We start from the raw sequence: 21,527 nt of genomic DNA on the forward strand, positions 1-21,527 counted from the left end.
GCTTAGTCTGGAGGGGAGGGGGGGAGCAGAGACTTGGGGCAGGAAGTGTCCGCTTAGTCTGGAGGGGAGGGGGGGAGAGACTTGGGGCAGGAAGTGTCACCTTAGACTGGGGGAGCCGAGACTTGAGGCAGGAAGTGTCACCTTAGACTGGGGGGGCAGAGACTTGGGGCAGGAAGTGTCCGCTTAGTCTGGAGGGGAGGGGGGGAGCAGAGACTTGGGGCAGGAAGTGTCCGCTTAGTCTGGAGGGGAGAGGGGGAGAGACTTGGGGCAGGAAGTGTCACCTTAGACTGGGGGAGCCGAGACTTGAGGCAGGAAGTGTCACCTTAGACTGGGGGGGCAGAGACTTGGGGCAGGAAGTGTCCGCTTAGTCTGGAGGGGAGGGGGGGAGCAGAGACTTGGGGCAGGAAGTGTCCGCTTAGTCTGGAGGGGAGGGGGGGAGAGACTTGGGGCAGGAAGTGTCACCTTAGACTGGGGGAGCCGAGACTTGAGGCAGGAAGTGTCACCTTAGACTGGGGGGGCAGAGACTTGGGGCAGGAAGTGTCCGCTTAGTCTGGAGGGGAGGGGGGGAGCAGAGACTTGGGTCAGGAAGTGTCACCGTAGTCTGGAGGGAGCAGAGACTTGGGGCAGGAAGTGTCACCTTAGACTGGAGGAGCAGAGACTTGGGGCAGGAAGTGTCCGCTTAGTCTGGAGGGGAGGGGGGGAGAAGAGACTTGGGGCAGGAAGTGTCCGCTTAGTCTGGAGGGGAGGGGGGGAGCAGAGACTTGGGGCAGGAAGTGTCCGCTTAGTCTGGAGGGGAGGGGGGGAGAGACTTGGGGCAGGAAGTGTCACCTTAGACTGGGGGAGCCGAGACTTGAGGCAGGAAGTGTCACCTTAGACTGGGGGGGCAGAGACTTGGGGCAGGAAGTGTCCGCTTAGTCTGGAGGGGAGGGGGGGAGCAGAGACTTGGGGCAGGAAGTGTCCGCTTAGTCTGGAGGGGAGGGGGGGGAGACTTGGGGCAGGAAGTGTCCGCTTAGTCTGGAGGGGAGGGGGGGAGCAGAGACTTGGGGCAGGAAGTGTCCGCTTAGTCTGGAGGGGAGGGGGGGAGAGACTTGGGGCAGGAAGTGTCCGCCTCAGACTGGAGGAGAGTTCCTGTCCGTCAGGCTCATGGTCACTTGGTCTTCTCTCCTCCCACCATACACTGTCCATTCCAGCTGGTTGGCGGGGCAGTTTTGTCACATGAAAGGTAGGGGGCAGTTTTCTCATCAGCACTTCCGTCACTATGGTAGAGAAGGGAGACCATTGTTGGTGGTCTGGGTCTTTCCAAAAATAAAAATACATTTGGGGTTGTCGATATGACTCGAGGCCTCCTCTGTCTAGCAGCTCCCACTCTTTATATGCGATTTGTGAGAAGAATAAAGATTGGACTATTATGGTATTTCATATACGATTGCCTCCATGCCTGACCTGCCCCATGTTGTCTTCTTCTCCTCCATGTTGTCTTCTTCTCCTCCATGTTGTCTTCTTCTCCTCCATGTTGTCTTCTCCTGCATGTTGTCTTCTCCTCCATGTTGTCTTCTTCTCCTCCATGTTGTCTTCTTCTCCTCCAGATCATGGTGGTGATAAAGTATCTCTGTCAGTTCGGCTTCTTCCCATGGAATAGCGACACGGTTCTTGTGCGCTTTGAAGGTAAACCCTTCTTCCCGCCGCGCATTCTCGGGGTGGAGAAAAGCGACTCTTATGTCAAATATGACCTGATCCAGCTGCTGGCGCTCTTCTTCCACCGATCGCTGCTCATGGTAAGCTGATTCCCCTTATAGCTATCGAACGATCTATAGAATATCATTCCTTTCATTACAAGTGACAACCTCTCCTCTCTATGAACATTTCATAGCTGTGCAGCCGCCATGTTTGCATTTTCTAGAACATGAATGTCTGTGGGGAGTCCACATTGTCTGCTTGTTGCCCCAAACAAGTTTTGGTGATGGTCGGAATCTAGTGGGCGGAGTCGGCTGCTGGATTTTCTCTGATTGGATGCACCGGTAGTGAGATTTCCCTCTGAGAGTTTTCCTGACAACCTTTGTGTGTCTCGGCTTCTCTATTTCATTCTTTATAACATGGAATGAATAAAGAATCCAACAAGGAGAGTGGAAATAAAAATAAGAACACTGGATAGCCACACCCCAAATCTTCACCTTTTATGTCCTAAGAACAGAATCCAAATACATCTCCGGATCAGTGCAGACCAACATGCACCCCTAACGCGTTTCACATCAATCACGGTGCTTATTCAGCTATGAGTAAGCATCGTGATTTATGTGAAACGCGTTAGTGGTGCATGTTCACTGATCCGGGGATGTATTTGGATTCTGTTTTTATGACATAAAAGGTGATTCTTATTTTCATGTCTCTTTTGCCGTCACCCAGCCCTTTGTGAAGACGGCTGATATGAGGAGACGCGATTATCCTAGAGCGATGAACTTTTATTGACGTAAAAATGACTCAATCGCTGATACTAAATACTTAAAAAGCTAAAACAACAAATAATGAAATGAATGAAGCTGCAACCATCAAAATAGTCATCTGACACCAAAAATTCAATGTAAAGAGACAACAGTGTTTCAGACCGCTGCTAACAACACAACACAGCACAACACAGCACAATACAGCACAGCACAATACAGCACAACACAACACAGCACAACACAATACAGCACAACACAGCACAACACAATACAGCACAACACAATACAGCACAGCACAATACAGCACAACACAATACAGCACAACACAGCACAGCATAACACAATACAGCACAACACAGCACAACACAATACAGCACAATACAGCATAACACAATACAGCACAACACAACACAGCACAGCACACTGCTATTATCACACCAATCCCACCATAATTGCTGCAAACATCCACAGAGAATAAACCAAATATATTGCCGGGAATATAATACGTGAAAAAATAATATGTTTACATGTAGATTTTCCATGGTAAAAATAAATAAATAAATGACAAATATCCCGTAATAAAAAGTTCATTGAAAGTATTTGAGTGATAAGAAAATATTTCCTCGGTGTGCGAACAATATTCAAACCACGCCTCCTGAATAAATCCAGCCAGTTCACCGCAATCCTGACCAATCGCCTCGCTCAGATTCCTGCCGACTGATTTCCGTTTCAGTGGTATGGTTTGTGGTGGAGATCACATAAGAGTAAAAATAGAAGGGAAACGCGTCATTACCGCAATGCTGATAACAGTGAAAATCTCCGAAAATGGATGATCTCACTCACATTGGTTAAAATATCAGCTGGAGCTAAATGTAACGATCGGACGCGATCATCTCCTCACTCCGCATCTCGTATGCTTACAGCACTACAGATGTCGTCACCAGGCTCCTCCCGATGCGTTGCGTCACATGTCACGTGACTTTCTCAAGGGTGGCCATGTGACTGAACTTTTGCACTTTAGCCAGCGTGCCGGTTGCCTAGGCAACATCGGGGATCATAGGATCATCACGCCGTTTTAGCGCTTTATTACTTCTAATATATGACAACACTTATATCTTCTTTAATAATAACATAATTTGATTAAAAACCATCCTCAAATACATATCATAATAAAAACAGAGCGCCCTCATGTGGTGATTCTTAGGCATAATTTAGCAGCATGAGATAAATAAGGTAAACTCCATCTAGTGGTCATCCAAATATATGAAAGTGAAAAAAACTGCGCTTAAACCTAAAAATTATAAAAAAAAAAATAAAAAAAAGCTGCTAACACTCAAACAAAGTCCAAAATTTATATACAGCATAATAGTGCAGCGCTAATTCATGCAGAACAAATATTAATATGCTCAATGATAATGTAATCAAAAAGTGACACCTGTGAAAACTCAAATATTCCCCAAAAATTCATAAATATACAGATAGGGCCTTTATAAGGCATCCCCCATACGAAGCAATATGATCAACAGTCCCACAGATCAGACAGTCCAATCAAATGATTGATCCAAAACGTCCCTCAGTCCGGAGGCCGGGTCCAGCCTGGTTCGGTGTTTGTAGCGCTACAAACCCGTATGATACATCGCCATAAGATATTCCTATCCAACACATCTGGTGAGTGTTTCATCCTCCTATATGATTTCCATCCCTTTGAGATCCATTCAAGATCCAGCGTGATACAGTGTGGCATTTATCACCTGATTGGACTATCTGTGGGACTCTTGATCATATTGCTTTGTATGGGGGATACCTTATAAAGGCCCTATCTGTATATTTATAATTTTTTTTTGGAATATTTGAGTTTTCACCGTCACGGGTGTCACTTTTTGATTACATTCTCATTGTTCCAGCATTTTAATATTTCTTCTGGATGAATTAGCGCTACACTATTTTGTCATCCAAATATATACAAGACGCCATCTAGTGGTCATACCACAGATGTCCCGACAAGATTAATTCCACAGATATATAAAGTGCCTCAAGTGATGATGAACTTTTATTACTTCAAGAAGAAGAGTGGAAACCTTTTATAAGGGGAGGTGTGCAGACCCCGAAGTCTCCACCATAGAGTCCTGAATGGTGGACAGAACCGCCAAGTAGTTTACCTGCAACATCTGCCAAAACCTGAAATGTCAGATTTGGGTGGAGTTCCCCTTTAAATAATACCTAATATCCATGTAGAGTTGTGAGTGCAAACTATAAGGTGTGACCAATAGAACCCGACGGCAAAGAGCGCCCCGTCCATCACTACCCCCAATGACCTTCATACGTGGCTTTGCCTGCATTCATGGGGGAAGGGTATTCGTGTCTTTTCAGAGTTATGGATTGTGGGATCGGGAAGATATGAATCCGGTGCAGAAACCTCCGAAGGAGAGAAAGCCGAGCCGGGCGGAAGCAGACCCCGCCTCCAACATAGACCCCAAAGGGAGCCGCAGTTCTCTGATTCGCCGGCGCAAGAGGGGAAATTCGCAGACCAGCGAGACCGACAAAGGTGAGAATATTTCTGGAGATATTTTTAGACCTCCTGATATTCTATTATCTGAGAAGAGAAGGTCAGATTTACCATCAGGCAGAGGAATGGTGAATCCTTTTCTCAGGAGATTGCGCTCAGCGGACGCCCCGCTGGGATTTGCCTCATGACAGGTTTACTTTATTGGTGAATTACAAATCTATTGGCCGTTAGTTGAGGAAAAAAAAGTTTTTTCTGCAATTCCAACCTCCTCTCAGGCGCGGCGATATTACCTTCATTCTTTCTTCTTCTCTAGACGCAGAGAAGGAGAAACATCGAGATCCTGAGAAAAGGAAGAAGAGGGAGCCGGCGGCTGTCCGAATGAAGATGATTGGACTGAAAGTGGAAACCGTCTTCATTCGAATGTAAGAACATAAAAGGCGTCCAGCGTAACTCCGCCCCCTTCATTTACCTTTCATTTGTTTGTTTGGACCAAATTCATCCAACCAAACAATTTCCTTCTCCGACACATGTGTATACTGTATATAGTATATGCTCCGTCCAGTATACAGCACTGGGAACCACCCAATCAGAGGAAGTCTTCTATTTGCTGGGGTTGGGTGGTCTCTCCCTCCATGTTGGATTTGTCATTTATATTGTGGTGTGGAGACTGAAGCAGGAAACGACTTTTCTGCCAGAAGAGTGAGACGTTCTATTGGGGAGAATTCAGTCCCACGTCTCCAATCCCCAAATTACTACCTGATGGAAACCAGCGATATCCTCCTCTACTATTGTGTGCCACATGAGAACCGCCTATGATGTCCAATCACCAATCAATACCACTAATATCCGCAAATCCCCTCCCCCACATGAGAACCGCCTATCATGTCCAATCACCAATCAATACCACTAATATCTGCACATCCCCTCCCCCACATGAGAACCGCCTATGATGTCCAATCACCAATCAATACCACTAATATCCGCAAATCCCCTCCCCCACATGAGAACCGCCTATGATGTCCAATCACCAATCAATACCACTAATATCTGCACATCCCCTCCCCCACATGAGATCCTCCTATCATATCCAATCACCAATCAATACCAGTAATATCTGCACATCCCCTCCCCCACATGAGATCTTCCTATGATGTCCAATCACCAATCAATACCACTAATATCTGCACATCCCCTCCCCCACATGAGATCCTCCTATCATATCCAATCACCAATCAATACCACTAATATCTGCACATCCCCTCCCCCACATGAGATCCTCCTATCATATCCAATCACCAATCAATACCAGTAATATCTGCACATGTAATTGTATGAAATCTTTATGGAATATTGCGTGTTCCTTGCAGGGCGAAGGGGGTGTACCAGCCTGTGAAGTCCTTCTTCCATGACATCCTCCACACTCCGTATCGAGCGGCCACAGATGTCTACGCTCTCATGTTCCTGGCCGATGTGGTGGACTTTGTCATCATCGTCTTTGGCTTTTGGGCCTTTGGGGTAAGTGACCTAAGGGATGGAGAAGAATAATTGTTGCCCATAGCAACCAGGCAGACAGTGCAAGTCAAAAAACAAGTGCTTCCATGATATGGATTGTAAGTTCCTCGTGGGCGTGTCTGAAGGCGGGTGTCCTCACTTTTGCTCTGTGTGAATGTAGAAGGCCTCCTTCTCCTCGGTGCCTTCTGTCCTGACCTCCTATATTGTGTCCCTTGTCCTAGAAACACTCGGCGGCTGCGGACATCACCTCCTCGCTGTCTGACGATCAGGTCCCCGAAGCTTTCCTGGTTATGCTCCTCATCCAGTTCTCCACCATGGTGATCGACCGCGCCTTGTACCTCCGCAAAACCGTCCTGGGGAAGCTGATTTTCCAGGTGATCCTGGTGATCGGGATTCACGTCTGGATGTTCTTCATCCTTCCAGCGGTGACTGAGAGGTGAGGAAGAGCGGAGGACCCCGATGACTCTATCCTACGTATATGGGCCGAGTCCCGGGACTCTATCCTACGTATATGGGCCGAGTCCCGGGACTCTATGCTACGTATATGGGCCGAGTCCCGGGACTCTATGCTACGTATATGGGCCGAGTCCCGGGACTCTATCCTACGGATATGGGCCGAGTCCCGGGACTCTATCCTACGGATATGGGCCGAGTCCCGGGACTCTATCCTACGGATATGGGCCGAGCCCCGGGACTCTATCCTACGGATATGGGCCGAGTCCCGGGACTCTATCCTACGGATATGGGCCGAGTCCCGGGACTCTATCCTACGGATATGGGCCGAGTCCCGGGACTCTATCCTACGGATATGGGCCGAGTCCCGGGACTCTATCCTACGGATATGGGCCGAGTCCCGGGACTCTATCCTACGGATATGGGCCGAGTCCCGGGACTCTATCCTACGGATATGGGCCGAGTCCCGGGACTCTATCCTACGGATATGGGCCGAGTCCCGGGACTCTATCCTACGGATATGGGCCGAGTCCCGGGACTCTATCCTACGTATATGGGCCGAGTCCCGGGACTCTATCCTACGTATATGGGCCGAGTCCCGGGACTCTATCCTACGTATATGGGCCGAGTCCCGGGACTCTATCCTACGTATATGGGCCGAGTCCCGGGACTCTATCCTACGTATATGGGCCGAGTCCCGGGACTCTATCCTACGTATATGGGCCGAGTCCCGGGACTCTATCCTACGTTTATGGGCCGAGGTCTAGGACTCTATCTTACGTATATGGGCCGAGGTCTAGGACTCTATCCTACGTATATGGGCCGAGTCCCGGGACTGATATTGTTTCTTTTCTCTGATTTTCAGGATGTTCAGCCAGAACACGGTGGCTCAGCTTTGGTATTTTGTAAAGTGCATCTACTTTGCTTTGTCGGCCTATCAGATCCGCTGTGGATACCCAACCCGCATTTTAGGCAACTTCCTGACCAAGAAATACAACCACGTCAACCTCTTCCTCTTCCAGGGGTGAGAAGATCGCGGGGCGTCTGATTTCATTATCATTGCAACCTCCGGCCTCTTCAGAGATGATGGTTTCAGGCCGGGGGAGGGGGGGGGGAGAGGGGATTACAGAGGACGGAAGGGTCACTTTGCTGGGACAGAAAATGACGTTTATTTCCCAGCAGCCTCCTGTGAAGTGTCATTACATCCGTGTTTGGGAAGTTGGATCATCTCTGTCTATTGTAATCCTTATCAATGGGGGGTCGGTTAAAGCTGCTACCTTGCTTAGGACCCCATTTTTGAGCATAGGTGTGCATTAAACCTCTAGAGGACCCCAGCCATGTGATGTAGTTGCCCCAGCCATGTGATGTAGTTGCCCCAGCCATGTGATGTAGTTGCCCCAGCCATGTGATGTAGTTGCCCCAGCCATGTGATGTAGCTGCCCCAGCCATGTGATGTAGCTGCCCCAGCCATGTGATGTAGCTGCCCCAGCCATGTGATGTAGCTGCCCCAGTCATGGTCTCTTTCCTTCTGTAGCATTAATTTGAGTCATTTCTGTAATATAAAAATAGATGAAATGTTAACTATTCGCATTCCCTTGGAATTGCTGGGAGTGGAGTGAGCTGTAAAGCCGCTCTGAGATTCAACCACCCGGCCCACACCCAAAGCTGAGAAATACGTGGCAGGTGGAGTGTTCCTTTAATTTTGCATCCTCGGTATATATGACAGTTGCTTGTATTATTGATGGTTTTCTAGATGGTTCTGATACTGTTTTTATGTTGCAGATTCCGGCTGGTCCCCTTCCTGGTGGAGCTGAGAGCCGTCATGGACTGGGTATGGACTGACACCACCCTTTCCCTTTCCAACTGGATGTGCGTGGAGGACATTTATGCCAACATCTTTATTATCAAGTGTAGCCGGGAGACAGAGAAGGTAGGAAAATGTCTCTGACACCCGGAAAAGTAAAGAGGGCGACCATCCTCTACACAGGCAGAAGCTACATATAGTTACATAGTCAGTCAGGTTGAATAATGACACAAGTCCATCTAGCTTGACACAAGTCCATCTAGCTGAACCCACGTCCACAAACCCACGTCCACAAACCCACGTCCACAATCCCACGTCCACAATCCCACGTCCACAATCCCATATCCACATATGATCCAGAGGAAGGCAAAGCATGATCCAACCTGCTACAGCAGGGGAAGAAATTCCTTCCTGATCCCCCCGAGAGGCAATCAGATTTTTGCTGGATCACCTTTACCTATAAATGTCAGTACCCATATATTGTATACAATGTATATAATGTATACCCGTTTATATTATGTGTATCTAGGAAAGAATCCCGACCTTTCTTATAGAAATCTCCTGATCTGGTCAGAACCTCCTCTGCAGGGAGTCTATTCCACATTTGCTCAGCTCTTACTGTGAAGAAACCTTCCTATGTGAGCTGAAGCTGTTTTTTGTTCTCTTTTTCAATCGTTTTTTATTGGAGTCTCCAAATAGGTAGTACGGAGAAAACTACCGCAGACAAGAAGAGAAGTACCACGTACATTATGTGCCCTCGGGTATATAACCACTTACCACAAACTACCACTAAAGAGGGAGGGGATCCGGCCATTATATCATTTCAGAAACATAATTCCATGAGAAGTGTGAGTTGTATGAGATCAGCCATCCTTGTCCCACCAATGATCATCTAATAACCCACCATATGCATTTGATGATCCCAACAACTAAAAAGGAATAGCGATAAGGTGCAGCAAGTCAGGTAGGGCACACCTCTCCTCATGTACCTAGAGGGAAAGCCTTCAGCTTGGATCTGATGGCCACATCATCGCTGTACCAGGAGATGGCTGAGGAGCCCATGGGAGGCGTCTGCTTCATGTCTTTATCACACGGCTTTCCTTCTTACAGAAATATCCTCAGCCCAAAGGTCAGAAGAAGAAGAAGATGGTGAAATATGGGATGGGCGGTCTGATTATCGTCTTCCTCATCTGCATCATTTGGTTCCCTTTGCTCTTTATGTCCTTGGTGCGCTCTGTGGTAGGCGTGGTTAACCATCCTATTGATGTGACCGTGACCTTCAAGTTGGGAGGATATGAGGTAAGTAGGACAATAAGTGGGAAATCCTTATTTTTATATTGTCAGCCTTTCTTCAGCATTTACCTCACCTCATGGTATGTTCTTCCAGCCTCTGTTCACCATGAGTGCCCAGCAGCATTCCATCCAGCCCTTCACCCAGCAACAGTATGAGGACCTCACCTATGAATTCGAGAGACAGCCAGTAAGTACCTGATAGAGAATGAAAGGGACACAACGGCTGCTGATCACCAGAACATTCACCACATAGAGGCCAAACACACTTCCTGATCAGGTCTGATGATGAGGAGACACGTGAGGGTCGGATGATGAGGAGACATGTGAGGGTGTGATGATGAGGGACACGTGAGGGTGTGATGATGAGGAGACACGTGAGGGTCTGATGATGAGGAGACACGTGAGGGTCGGATGATGAGGAAACATGTGAGGGTCGGATGATGAGGGACACGTGAGGGTCGGATGATGAGGAGACACGTGAGGGTTTGATGATGAGGAGACACGTGAGGGTGTGATGATGAGGGACACGTGAGGGTGTGATGATGAGGGACACGTGAGGGTGTGATGATGAGGAGACACGTGAGGGTCTGATGATGAGGAGACACGTGAGGGTCGGATGATGAGGAGACACGTGAAGGTGTGATGATGAGGGACACGTGAGGGTGTGATGATGAGGAGACACGTGAGGGTCTGATGATGAGACATGTGAGGGTCTGATGATGAGGGACACGTGAGGGTCGGATGATGAGGAGACACGTGAGGGTCTGATGATGAGGAGACACGTGAGGGTGTGATGATGAGGAGACACGTGAGGGTCAAAGGGTGAGGAGACACGTGAGGGTGTGATGATGAGGAGACATGTGAGGGTCTGATGAGGAGACACGTGAGGGTCTGATGATGAGGAGACACGTGAGGGTCTGATGATGAGGAGACACGTGAGGGTCTGATGATGAGGAGACACGTGAGGGTGTGATGATGAGGAGACACGTGAGGGTGTGATGATGAGGAGACACGTGAGGGTGTGATGATGAGGAGACACGTGAGGGTGTGATGATGAGGAGACACGTGAGGATCTGATGATGAGGAGACACGTGAGGGTCAAAGGGTGAGGAGACACGTGAGGGTGTGATGATGATGAGGAGACACGTGAGGGTGTGATGATGATGAGGAGACACGTGAGGGTGTGATGATGAGGAGACACGTGAGGGTGTGATGATGAGGAGACACGTGAGGGTGTGATGATGAGGAGACACGTGAGGGTGTGATGATGAGGAGACACGTGAGGGTTGGAGGGTGAGGAGACACGTGAGGGTGTGATGAGGAGACACGTGAGGGTCTGATCATGAGGAGACACGTGAGGGTTGGAGGGTGAGGAGACATGTGAGGGTCTGATGATGAGGGACACGTGGGGGTCTGATGATGAGGAGACACGTGAGGGTCTGATGGTGAGGAGACACGTGAGGGTCTGATGGTGAGGAGACACGTGAGGGTGTGATGGTGAGGAGACACGTGAGGGTGTGATGGTGAGGAGACACGTGAGGGTGTGATGATGATGAGGAGACACGTGAGGGTGTGATGATGAGGAGACACGTGAGGGTCTGACGACGAGGAGACACGTGAGGGTCTGACGACGAGGAGACACGTGAGGGTCTGACGACGAGGAGACACGTGAGGGTCTGACGACGAGGAGACACGTGAGGGTCTGACGACGAGGAGACACGTGAGGGTCTGACGACGAGGAGACACGTGAGGGTCTGACGATGAGGAGACACGTGAGGGTGTGATGATGAGGAGACACGTGAGGGTGTGATGATGAGACACGTGAGGGTCTGATGATGAGGAGGCACGTGCGGGTGTGATGATGAGGAGACACGTGAGGGTGTGATGATGAGGAGACACGTGAGGGTGTGATGATGAGGAGACACGTGAGGGTGTGATGATGAGGAGACACGTGAGGGTCAAAGGGTGAGGAGACACGTGAGGGTGTGATGATGAGGAGACACGTGAGGGTCTGATGAGGAGACACGTGAGGGTCTGATGATGAGGAGACACGTGAGGGTCTGATGATGAGGAGACACGTGAGGGTGTGATGATGAGGAGACACGTGAGGGTGTGATGATGAGGAGACACGTGAGGGTGTGATGATGAGGAGACACGTGAGGGTGTGATGATGAGGAGACACGTGAGGATCTGATGATGAGGAGACACGTGAGGGTCAAAGGGTGAGGAGACACGTGAGGGTGTGATGATGATGAGGAGACACGTGAGGGTGTGATGATGAGGAGACACGTGAGGGTGTGATGATGAGGAGACACGTGAGGGTGTGATGATGAGGAGACACGTGAGGGTGTGATGATGAGGAGACACGTGAGGGTGTGATGATGAGGAGACACGTGAGGGTTGGAGGGTGAGGAGACACGTGAGGGTGTGATGAGGAGACACGTGAGGGTCTGATCATGAGGAGACGCGTGAGGGTGAGGAGACACGTGAGGGTTGGAGGGTGAGGAGACACGTGAGGGTCTGATGATGAGGGACACGTGGGGGTCTGATGATGAGGAGACACGTGAGGGTCTGATGGTGAGGAGACACGTGAGGGTCTGATGGTGAGGAGACACGTGAGGGTGTGATGGTGAGGAGACACGTGAGGGTGTGATGGTGAGGAGACACGTGAGGGTGTGATGATGATGAGGAGACACGTGAGGGTGTGATGATGAGGAGACACGTGAGGGTCTGACGATGATGAGGAGACACGTGAGGGTGTGATGGTGAGGAGACACGTGAGGGTGTGATGATGATGAGGAGACACGTGAGGGTGTGACGATGATGAGGAGACACGTGAGGGTCTGACGATGATGAGGAGACACGTGAGGGTCTGACGATGATGAGGAGACACGTGAGGGTCTGACGATGATGAGGAGACACGTGAGGGTGTGATGAGGAGACACGTGAGGGTGTGATGAGGAGACACGTGAGGGTGTGATGAGGAGACACGTGAGGGTGTGATGATGAGGAGGCACGTGAGGGTGTGATGATGAGGAGGCACGTGAGGGTGTGATGATGAGGAGGCACGTGAGGGTGTGATGATGAGGAGGCACGTGAGGGTGTGATGGTGAGGAGACACGTGAGGGTGTGATGGTGAGGAGACACGTGAGGGTCTGATGGTGAGGAGACACGTGAGGGTCTGATGGTGAGGAGACACGTGAGGGTGTGATGGTGAGGAGGCACGTGAGGGTGTGATGGTGAGGAGACACGTGAGGGTGTGATGGTGAGGAGACACGTGAGGGTGTGATGGTGAGGAGACACATGAGGGTCTGATGGTGAGGAGACACGTGAGGGTCTGATGATGAGGAGACACGTGAGGGTCTGATGATGAGGAGACACGTGAGGGTCTGATGATGAGGAGACACGTGAGGGTCTTTCTAACCCTAGGACTGCGCCTTCCTTTAACACTAAAGCTGGCCATAGACGGTGTGACTTTCTTTCCTGCGACCCGTAAATCACTCGGTGTTGATGGGGGAATCAGTGATCATTGCGCGTGGCTACATTCTCCAGCAATAATCGCATGAAAAATCTAACATGCCGGTTTGAACTTTCTATGGCCAGCTTTACACTGTGCCCTCCTAACCCTTACACTATACCCAACACTCCAACCCTATCCTTCCCTATAACCCAAATTTTACCCCAAACACTAAACTTCCTTGTAATCCCAAATCTTCTACGGACCTTCCTATCCCCTTTTTTTCCTTACATCTCTCATGCCCAAAGACTAATCCCCAATAATCCCACCACCAGAATGGACGGTCGTCTCTACCATGGGCATATAACGGGGTCATGTTGGGCTGTTTTGTATGTTACCAGGAAGCTGTAGTGGGTGCAAAATGCTTCTCCCCTCCCTGCAGTTGTGATTGCTGTTGGTTTTTATGGACACTTTTATAATAAAGGTGGTTACAGGAGTGCGAATATCTGGGGTGAATGTAATCCATGCACAATTCATCCACAAGGGGGCGCTATCCTTTGTCTGACATAGAAAAGTGTGTATATTATTGGATGAGATTACTTGTCATGTTGTTTCTTTGTAGACGGCGATGCAATTCATCACTCTGTACAGTTATGAGGACATTGTGACGGCGAGAATAGAGGGCAACTCGGGATCTATATGGGGAATCAGTCCTCCCAGCCGGGATCAGATGAGGGATGAGCTGAGGAATGGATCTTCGGAGATTACACTTCGACTCACCTGGAACTTCCAGAGGTCAGAAAATGTCTGAGAAATAAATAATAAAAATATATAAATGATTGTAACATTTGGAGTGTTTTCTTGTAGCATTCTGAGAAATCCGCTGACCACCAAAATCGCTGCAAATCTCTGTATTAGGTAACGATTCTACAGCGATCGCCGCTGGGTGCCCTTCCCATGCTGAGTGGCTGCGCTGCTGCATTGTGAACACAGGAGGTCGTTCACTCGGTACGGTGCCATTTGGAGAACAATGAATACAAAGTGTTCTCTGTATGAGGTAGAGGGGTGGAGGACGATGATGTCATGATCTCCACCTGGTCCAGGAAAACACTCTGCGTTCAGTAAATGGTGCCCCTTGGGTGGGGGGAGGGGGAGGACAGATAATGTTTATTGATCTATTTGATCATTGATTATTTGTAGATTGCATGCAATGTTCTGTTTGATGGCCGCCACACATTTCATACAATGGCTGACATCTACCACTGCCTGTAATGTCCGTGTACCCAGACTCCCTTGTGTCCAGAGTCAGTCAGTTGTTGTGTTTCTGGTATTGTCGTTCCCCGTAGGGTATTGTTGTGTTTCTGGTATCGTTTTTCTGGTATTGTCGTTCCCCGTAGGGTATTGTTGTGTTTCTGGTATCGTTTTTCTGGTATTGTCGTTCCTCGTAGGGTATTGTTGTGTTTCTGGTATTGTCGTTCCCCGTAGGGTATTGTTGTGTTTCTGGTATTGTCGTTCCCCGTACAGTATTGTTGTGTTTCTGGTATTGTCGTTCCTCGTAGGGTATTGTTGTGTTTCTGGTATTGTCGTTCCCCGTAGGGTATTGTTGTGTTTCTGGTATCGTTTTTCTGGTATTGTCGTTCCCCGTACAGTATTGTTGTGTTTCTGGTATTGTCGTTCCTCGTAGGGTATTGTTGTGTTTCTGGTATTGTCGTTCCTCGTAGGGTATTGTTGTGTTTCTGGTATTGTCGTTCCCCGTAGGGTATTGTTGTGTTTCTGGTATTGTTTTTCTGGTATTGTCGTTCCCCGTACAGTATTGTTGTGTTTCTGGTATTGTCGTTCCTCGTAGGGTATTGTTGTGTTTCTGGTATTGTCGTTCCTCGTAGGGTATTGTTGTGTTTCTGGTATTGTCGTTCCTCGTAGGGTATTGTTGTGTTTCTGGTATTGTCGTTCCCCGTAGGGTATTGTTGTGTTTCTGGTATCGTTTTTCTGGTATTGTCGTTCCCCGTACAGTATTGTTGTGTTTCTGGTATTGTCGTTCCTCGTAGGGTATTGTTGTGTTTCTGGTATTGTCGTTCCCCGTAGGGTATTGTTGTGTTTCTGGTATTGTTTTTCTGGTATTGTCGTTCCCCGTACAGTATTGTTGTGTTTCTGGTATTGTCGTTCCTCGTAGGGTATTGTTGTGTTTCTGGTATTGTCGTTCCCCGTAGGGTATTGTTGTGTTTCTGGTATTGTTTTTCTGGTATTGTCGTTCCCCGTACAGTATTGTTGTGTTTCTGGTATTGTCGTTCCTCGTAGGGTATTGTTGTGTTTCTGGTATTGTCGTTCCTCGTAGGGTATTGTTGTGTTTCTGGTATTGTCGTTCCCCGTAGGGTATTGTTGTGTTTCTGGTATCGTTTTTCTGGTATTGTCGTTCCCCGTACAGTATTGTTGTGTTTCTGGTATTCTCATTCCTCGTAGGGTATTGTTGTGTTTCTGGTATTGTCGTTCCCCGTACGGTATCGTTGTGTGTTTTGGAACATTAGATTGCACGGTTTGTTGCTTGTACCGCATTCATTGTCCTGAATGGACTCACATGTAACTCGGCCTTCAACTTCAAGTCATGAATGTTTGAATTGTGATGATTTTGTTCCATTGATATTATTGTGTCCGGACTTCTCCTATAATAATCTCTTGGTTGGGTCGAACGTTTACCTGATAGTTACAATGTCAATGCTGGTACCCCCTGAGAGCGTCCTATTGGATGAAATGAGGGGGGGGGGGGCGGGGGGATGCATTCGGGATCAATACAGATATTGGTGGCCGTAGAATTTCCACATGCGTGTTCCTCATGGATTATTTTGCCACAGATTGAGTTCTGTATCTTTGGGGTTTTATTCTCTGCAGAGTGATTGGTGAATTTGTCAGAATGCTACAAAAAGAGCTTTTGAAGTCTCATTCCAAGCGCTGCAATTGTCTATATAGTTATGTAGAGGATTGCATGCTGCTATTATATATATATGAAATCGGCTCCGGCTTTTCTGGATTTGTATTTTTCTGTTTAGTGAATAGGCTGCTCGGTGTCCGGTGATGTATCTTCCCTCGTGCCGCATACATAAGGATGAGAAGTGCAATGTGTGTGTATAAAGTATATAATGTGTGTATATAAAGTGTATATAGTGTAGGACACGTTTACTAACATGTAACTTATATATACAATAAGGGAAAAGGATCGAATGTAACACATGTGATGGATAAACTAGTCATTGTGTCTTTTGGTTATTTTAGGGATTTGTCTAAAGGGGGCACTGTGGAGAACACGTTTGAGAAGCACACCAAGGATCTGGAGCCGGGAAGTGAGGTGCGGATGCAGCTGGCTGATCTTCTGGAAGGGAAACGTTCGGCCCCAGTGTGAGTTCCTCTACTTCTGTCCTCGCCTGTCCTGTACGCATCACCCTGAATGTATTCCATGTGATCAATGTGGGTGACAACCCTGCGAGGTCACTGCATGCGTGATCAGTGAGGGTGACAACCCTCTGGGGTCACTGCATACGTGATCAGTGTGGGTGACAACCCTCTGGGGTCACTGCATACGTGATCAGTGTGGGTGACAACCCTGCGGGGTCACTGCATACGTGATCAGTGTGGGTGACAACCCTGCGGGGTCACTGCATACGTGATCAATGTGGGTGACAACCCTGCGGGGTCACTGCTTACGTGATCAGTGTGGGTGACAACCCTGTGGGGTCACTGCATACGTGATCAATGTGGGTGACAACCCTGCGGGGTCACTGCTTACATGATCAGTGTGGGTGACAACCCTGTGGGGTCACTGCATACGTGATCAATGTGGGTGACAACCCTGCGGGGTCACTGCATGCGTGATCAGTGTGGGTGACAACCCTGTGGGGTCACTGCATACGTGATCAGTGTGGGTGACAACCCTGTGGGGTCACTGCATGCGTGATCAATGTGGGTGACAACCCTGTGGGGTCACTGTATATTCTACAAGAAGAGCACAGGACACAATGAGGACTGGATAGAAGGACCCCGGAATAGTCTGGGGGACTTCTCTGGACCCGCTCAGACTTGCTGCTGTTTGAATATCGGCGCAGCAATAACATTTGGTAACGAATGCTAATTAACCACTTGCTAACCAGCCGCTGTCGCTGTCATACTGAGGCAGGTCGGCTCGATCCCACGAATTGCTGCAGCTGTACATCACTCTGATGTACAACTAAAGCAAGCACACGTGGGGGAGCTGATGTGCGTGGCCACTATGTCCACCTATCACCCGCGATCGTGGCGCCAGAATGGGGATCTGTCAATGTAAACAAACAGATCCCTGTTCTGACAGAGGAGGGAGAGATATTGGTTGGTACATATTGGTATACGTATCGGCCTAAACTGGCTAGGGGGAGTAGAAAATGTCCCGGCATCAGTGCCCCTTCATTGGTTTTAATGGAAGGAATAGTGACCCATTGATGGGGTTGGTTGGGGGAATGGTGACCCATTGATGGGGTTGGTTGGGGGAATGTGTGACCCATTGATGGGGTTGGTTGGGGGAATGGTGACCCATTGATGGGGTTGATTGGGGGAATGGTGACCCATTGATGGGGTTGGTTGGGGGAATGGTGACCCATTGATGGGGTTGGTTGGGGGAATGGTGACCCATTGATGGGGTTGGTTGGGGGAATGGTGACCCATTGATGGGGTTGATTGGGGGAATGGTGACCTATTGATGGGGTTGGTTGGGGGAATGGTGACCCATTGATGGGGTTGGTTGGGGGAATGGTGACCCATTGATGGGGTTGGTTGGGGGAATGGTGACCCATTGATGGGGTTGGTTGGGGGAATGGTGACCCATTGATGGGGTTGGTTGGGGGGAATGGTGACCCATTGATGGGGTTGGTAGGGGGAATAGTGACCCATTGATGGGGTTGATTGGGGGAATGGTGACCTATTGATGGGGTTGGTTGGGGGAATGGTGACCCATTGATGGGGTTGGTTGGGGGAATGGTGACCCATTGATGGGGTTGGTTGGGGGGAATGGTGACCCATTGATGGGGTTGGTTGGGGGGAATGGTGACCCATTGATGGGGTTGGTTGGGGGACCCATTGATGGGGTTGGTAGGGGGAATGGCGACCCATTGATGGGGTTGGTTGGGGGAATGGGGGACCCATTGATGGGGTTGGTAGGGGGAATGGGGGACCCATTGATGGGGTTGGTAGGGGGAATGGTAACCCATTGATGGGGTTGGTAGGGGGAATGGTAACCCATTGATGGGGTTGGTAGGGGGAATGGTGACCCATTGATGGGGTTGGTAGGGGGAATAGTGACCCATTGATGGGGTTGGTTGGGGGAATGTGTGACCCATTGATGGGGATGGTAGGGGGAATGGGGGACCCATTGATGGGGTTGGTAGGGGGAATGGTAACCCATTGATGGGGTTGGTAGGGGGAATGGTAACCCATTGATGGGGTTGGTAGGGGGAATGGTAACCCATTGATGGGGTTGGTTGGGGGAATGGTGACCCATTGATGGGGTTGGTTGGGGGAATGGGTGACCCATTGATGGGGTTGGTTGGGGGAATGGGTGACCCAGGGGCCAGATGAAGTCAAGCAAAGGGCCACATTCGGCCCCTTGGCCACCGCTTTAGGGCATTTTATTTATTTAGAACATGCAAGTTTTTGAATCTTTCGGGTGCAATGTATTCTGGGTATTGGTCACATGATTCTGTTTGTTTTACAGCTGCGTCTCACACTTATTTCCAAAATATATTCGTGCCCCCAATGGCCCGGAAGCCAACCCTGTGAAGCAGCTGCAGCCAGGTACAGTCAGAATCTTTCATTTCACTTTCCTCCCATGTTGTGATGTTTTTGTTGTGTTTGAAGCAGTTTGTGACCCAATATTGCTTTAGATTGACATCCCATAATGCTCCTCCACCTTCCATTTGAGGATGTCCCACAGATGATCAATAGGGTTTAGGTCTGGAGACATGCTTGGCCAGTCCATCACCTTCACCCTCAGCTTCTTTAGCAAGGCAGTGGTGGTGTTGGAGGTGTGTTTGGGGTGGTTATCATGCTGGAATACTGCCCTGCGGTCCAGTCTCTGAAGGGAGGGGATCATGCTCTGCTTCAGTATGTCACAGTACATGTTGGCATTCATGGTCCCCTCAATGATCTGTAGCCCCCCAGTGCCGGCAGCACTCATGCAGCCCCAGACCATGACACCCCCACCACCATGCCTGACTGTAGACAAGACACACTTGTCTTTGTCCTCCTCACCTGGTTGCCCCCACACACGCCTGTCACCATCTGACACCAAATACCTTTATCTTGGTCTCATCAGACCACAGGACATGGTTCCAGTAATCCATCTCCTTAGTCTGCTTGTCCTCAGCAAACTGTTTGTGGTCTTTCTTGTGCATCATCTTTAGAAGAGGCTTCCTTCTGGGATGACAGCCATGCAGACCAATTTGATGCAGTGTGCGGCGTATGGTCTGAGCACTGACAGGATGACCCCCCCCACCCCTACAACCTCTGCAGCAATGCTGGCAGCACTCATACGTCTATTTCCCAAAGACAACCTCTGGATATGACGCTGAGCACGTGACCTCAACTTCTTTGGTGGACCATGGCGAGGCCTGTTCTGAGGGGAACCTGTCCTGTTATACCGCTGTATGGTCTTGGCCACCGTGCTGCAGATCAGTCTCAGGGTCTTGGCAATCTTCTTATAGCCTAGACCATCTTTATGTAGAGCAACAATTCTTTTTTTTTTCAGATCCTCAGAGAGTTCTTTGCCATGAGGTGCCATGTTGTACTTCCAGTGACCAGTATGAGAGAGGGAGAGCGATAAGACCAAATTTAACACACCTGCTCCCCATTCACACCTGAGACCTTGTAACACTAACGAGTCACATGACACCGGGGAGGGAAAATGGCTAATTGGGCCCAATTTGGACATTTTCACTTAGGGGTGTACTGACTTTTGTTACCAGCGGTTTAGACATTAATGGCTGTGTGTTGAGTTATTTTGAGAGGACAGGAAATTTACACTGTTATACAAGCTGTACACTCACTACTTTACATTGTAGACAAGTGTCATTTCTTCAGTGTTGTCACATGACAAGATTTACACAAATGTCACTGAGCGGTGTACTTACTTTTGTCAGATACTGTATATCTGACAATCCACCAATCCTGATATACTGGCGGCCTGAAAACACCAGGACAATAGAAATTCCCCCGAATGACCCCTTTTTGGAAAGTGGACAGTCCGAGGTGTTTAGTAAGAGGCATGGGGAGCTTTTTGAAGTTGTATTTTTTCCACCACAATTTTTTAATAGAGAAATTTTAAAGTTCACAATTTTATTTTATTTTTTTACACCCTGTCATCATATAACTGGTGTGATGGTGATCAAGATTACTAACTGCGACCAGAGCAATACAGTGTTGCCATAGTAACAATGTCCTATAGGAAGTGATCAGGATTTTTAAACTTAAAGCGGGAGTCCGCCGGGACTCCGCGTTTTTTTTTTTTTTTTTTTTTTTTTTTTAAGTCAGCAGCTACAAATACTGCAGCTGCTGACTTTTAAAATAGTGACACTTACCTGTCCAGCGCGCCCGCGATGTCGGCACCCGAAGCCGATCTCTCGATCGACACTCGAGTGCTGCCGCCGCCATCTTGGGTATGGGAATCAGGAATTGGAGCCTTTCGTCTTCATTTCCCGGTTCCCTACTGCGCATGCAGGTCCCCGCTGCCTCTGGGATCTGTGTGTTTCCCAGCAGGCAGCGGGGCACTTGCGGAAAGGGGGCGGGCACTTGCGGAAAGGGGCGTAATGTACGCCCCTTTCCGCAGAGAGCTAGCCCGGAAGTGGGTGCAGTTACCTGGATTATCCAGGTAACTGCACCCCCCTCCCCCCTGAAAGGTGCCAATTGTGGCGCCAGAGGGGGGGAGGAATCCGATGAGCGGAAGGTCCATTTTAGGGTGGACCTCCGCTTTAATTTTTTTTTTGCACATTATGATGCTTATACCACTGAACTTCACCGCCATAAACCACCGTTTTTTCTGAGTGAAATTGA

General features: G+C 49.0%; 1 protein-coding gene across 5 annotated transcripts in view; it reads left to right on the top strand.

Moving 5' to 3' along the window:
* The window catches only part of PIEZO1 (piezo type mechanosensitive ion channel component 1 (Er blood group)), a 204,499-nt gene that overhangs the window by 179,310 nt on the left and 3,662 nt on the right, over positions 1–21,527 (top strand). For all 5 annotated transcript variants that reach the window (XM_077450380.1, XM_077450398.1, XM_077450390.1 and 2 more), the window contains 12 exons: positions 1,587–1,775; positions 4,812–4,986; positions 5,261–5,369; positions 6,315–6,462; positions 6,681–6,895; positions 7,778–7,936; positions 8,695–8,842; positions 9,827–10,015; positions 10,104–10,196; positions 14,089–14,261; positions 16,731–16,853; positions 19,195–19,274. In XM_077450380.1, the coding sequence (XP_077306506.1) occupies positions 1,587–1,775; positions 4,812–4,986; positions 5,261–5,369; positions 6,315–6,462; positions 6,681–6,895; positions 7,778–7,936; positions 8,695–8,842; positions 9,827–10,015; positions 10,104–10,196; positions 14,089–14,261; positions 16,731–16,853; positions 19,195–19,274 (1,801 nt within the window). The remainder of the gene's footprint in view (positions 1–1,586; positions 1,776–4,811; positions 4,987–5,260; positions 5,370–6,314; positions 6,463–6,680; positions 6,896–7,777; positions 7,937–8,694; positions 8,843–9,826; positions 10,016–10,103; positions 10,197–14,088; positions 14,262–16,730; positions 16,854–19,194; positions 19,275–21,527) is intronic.

Source organism: Lithobates pipiens, unplaced genomic scaffold, assembly GCF_037356315.1.
Source record: "Lithobates pipiens isolate NorthernLeopardFrog02 unplaced genomic scaffold, aLitPip1_a1.2 Scaffold_10, whole genome shotgun sequence".
NCBI classification, from domain to species: domain Eukaryota; kingdom Metazoa; phylum Chordata; class Amphibia; order Anura; family Ranidae; genus Lithobates; species Lithobates pipiens.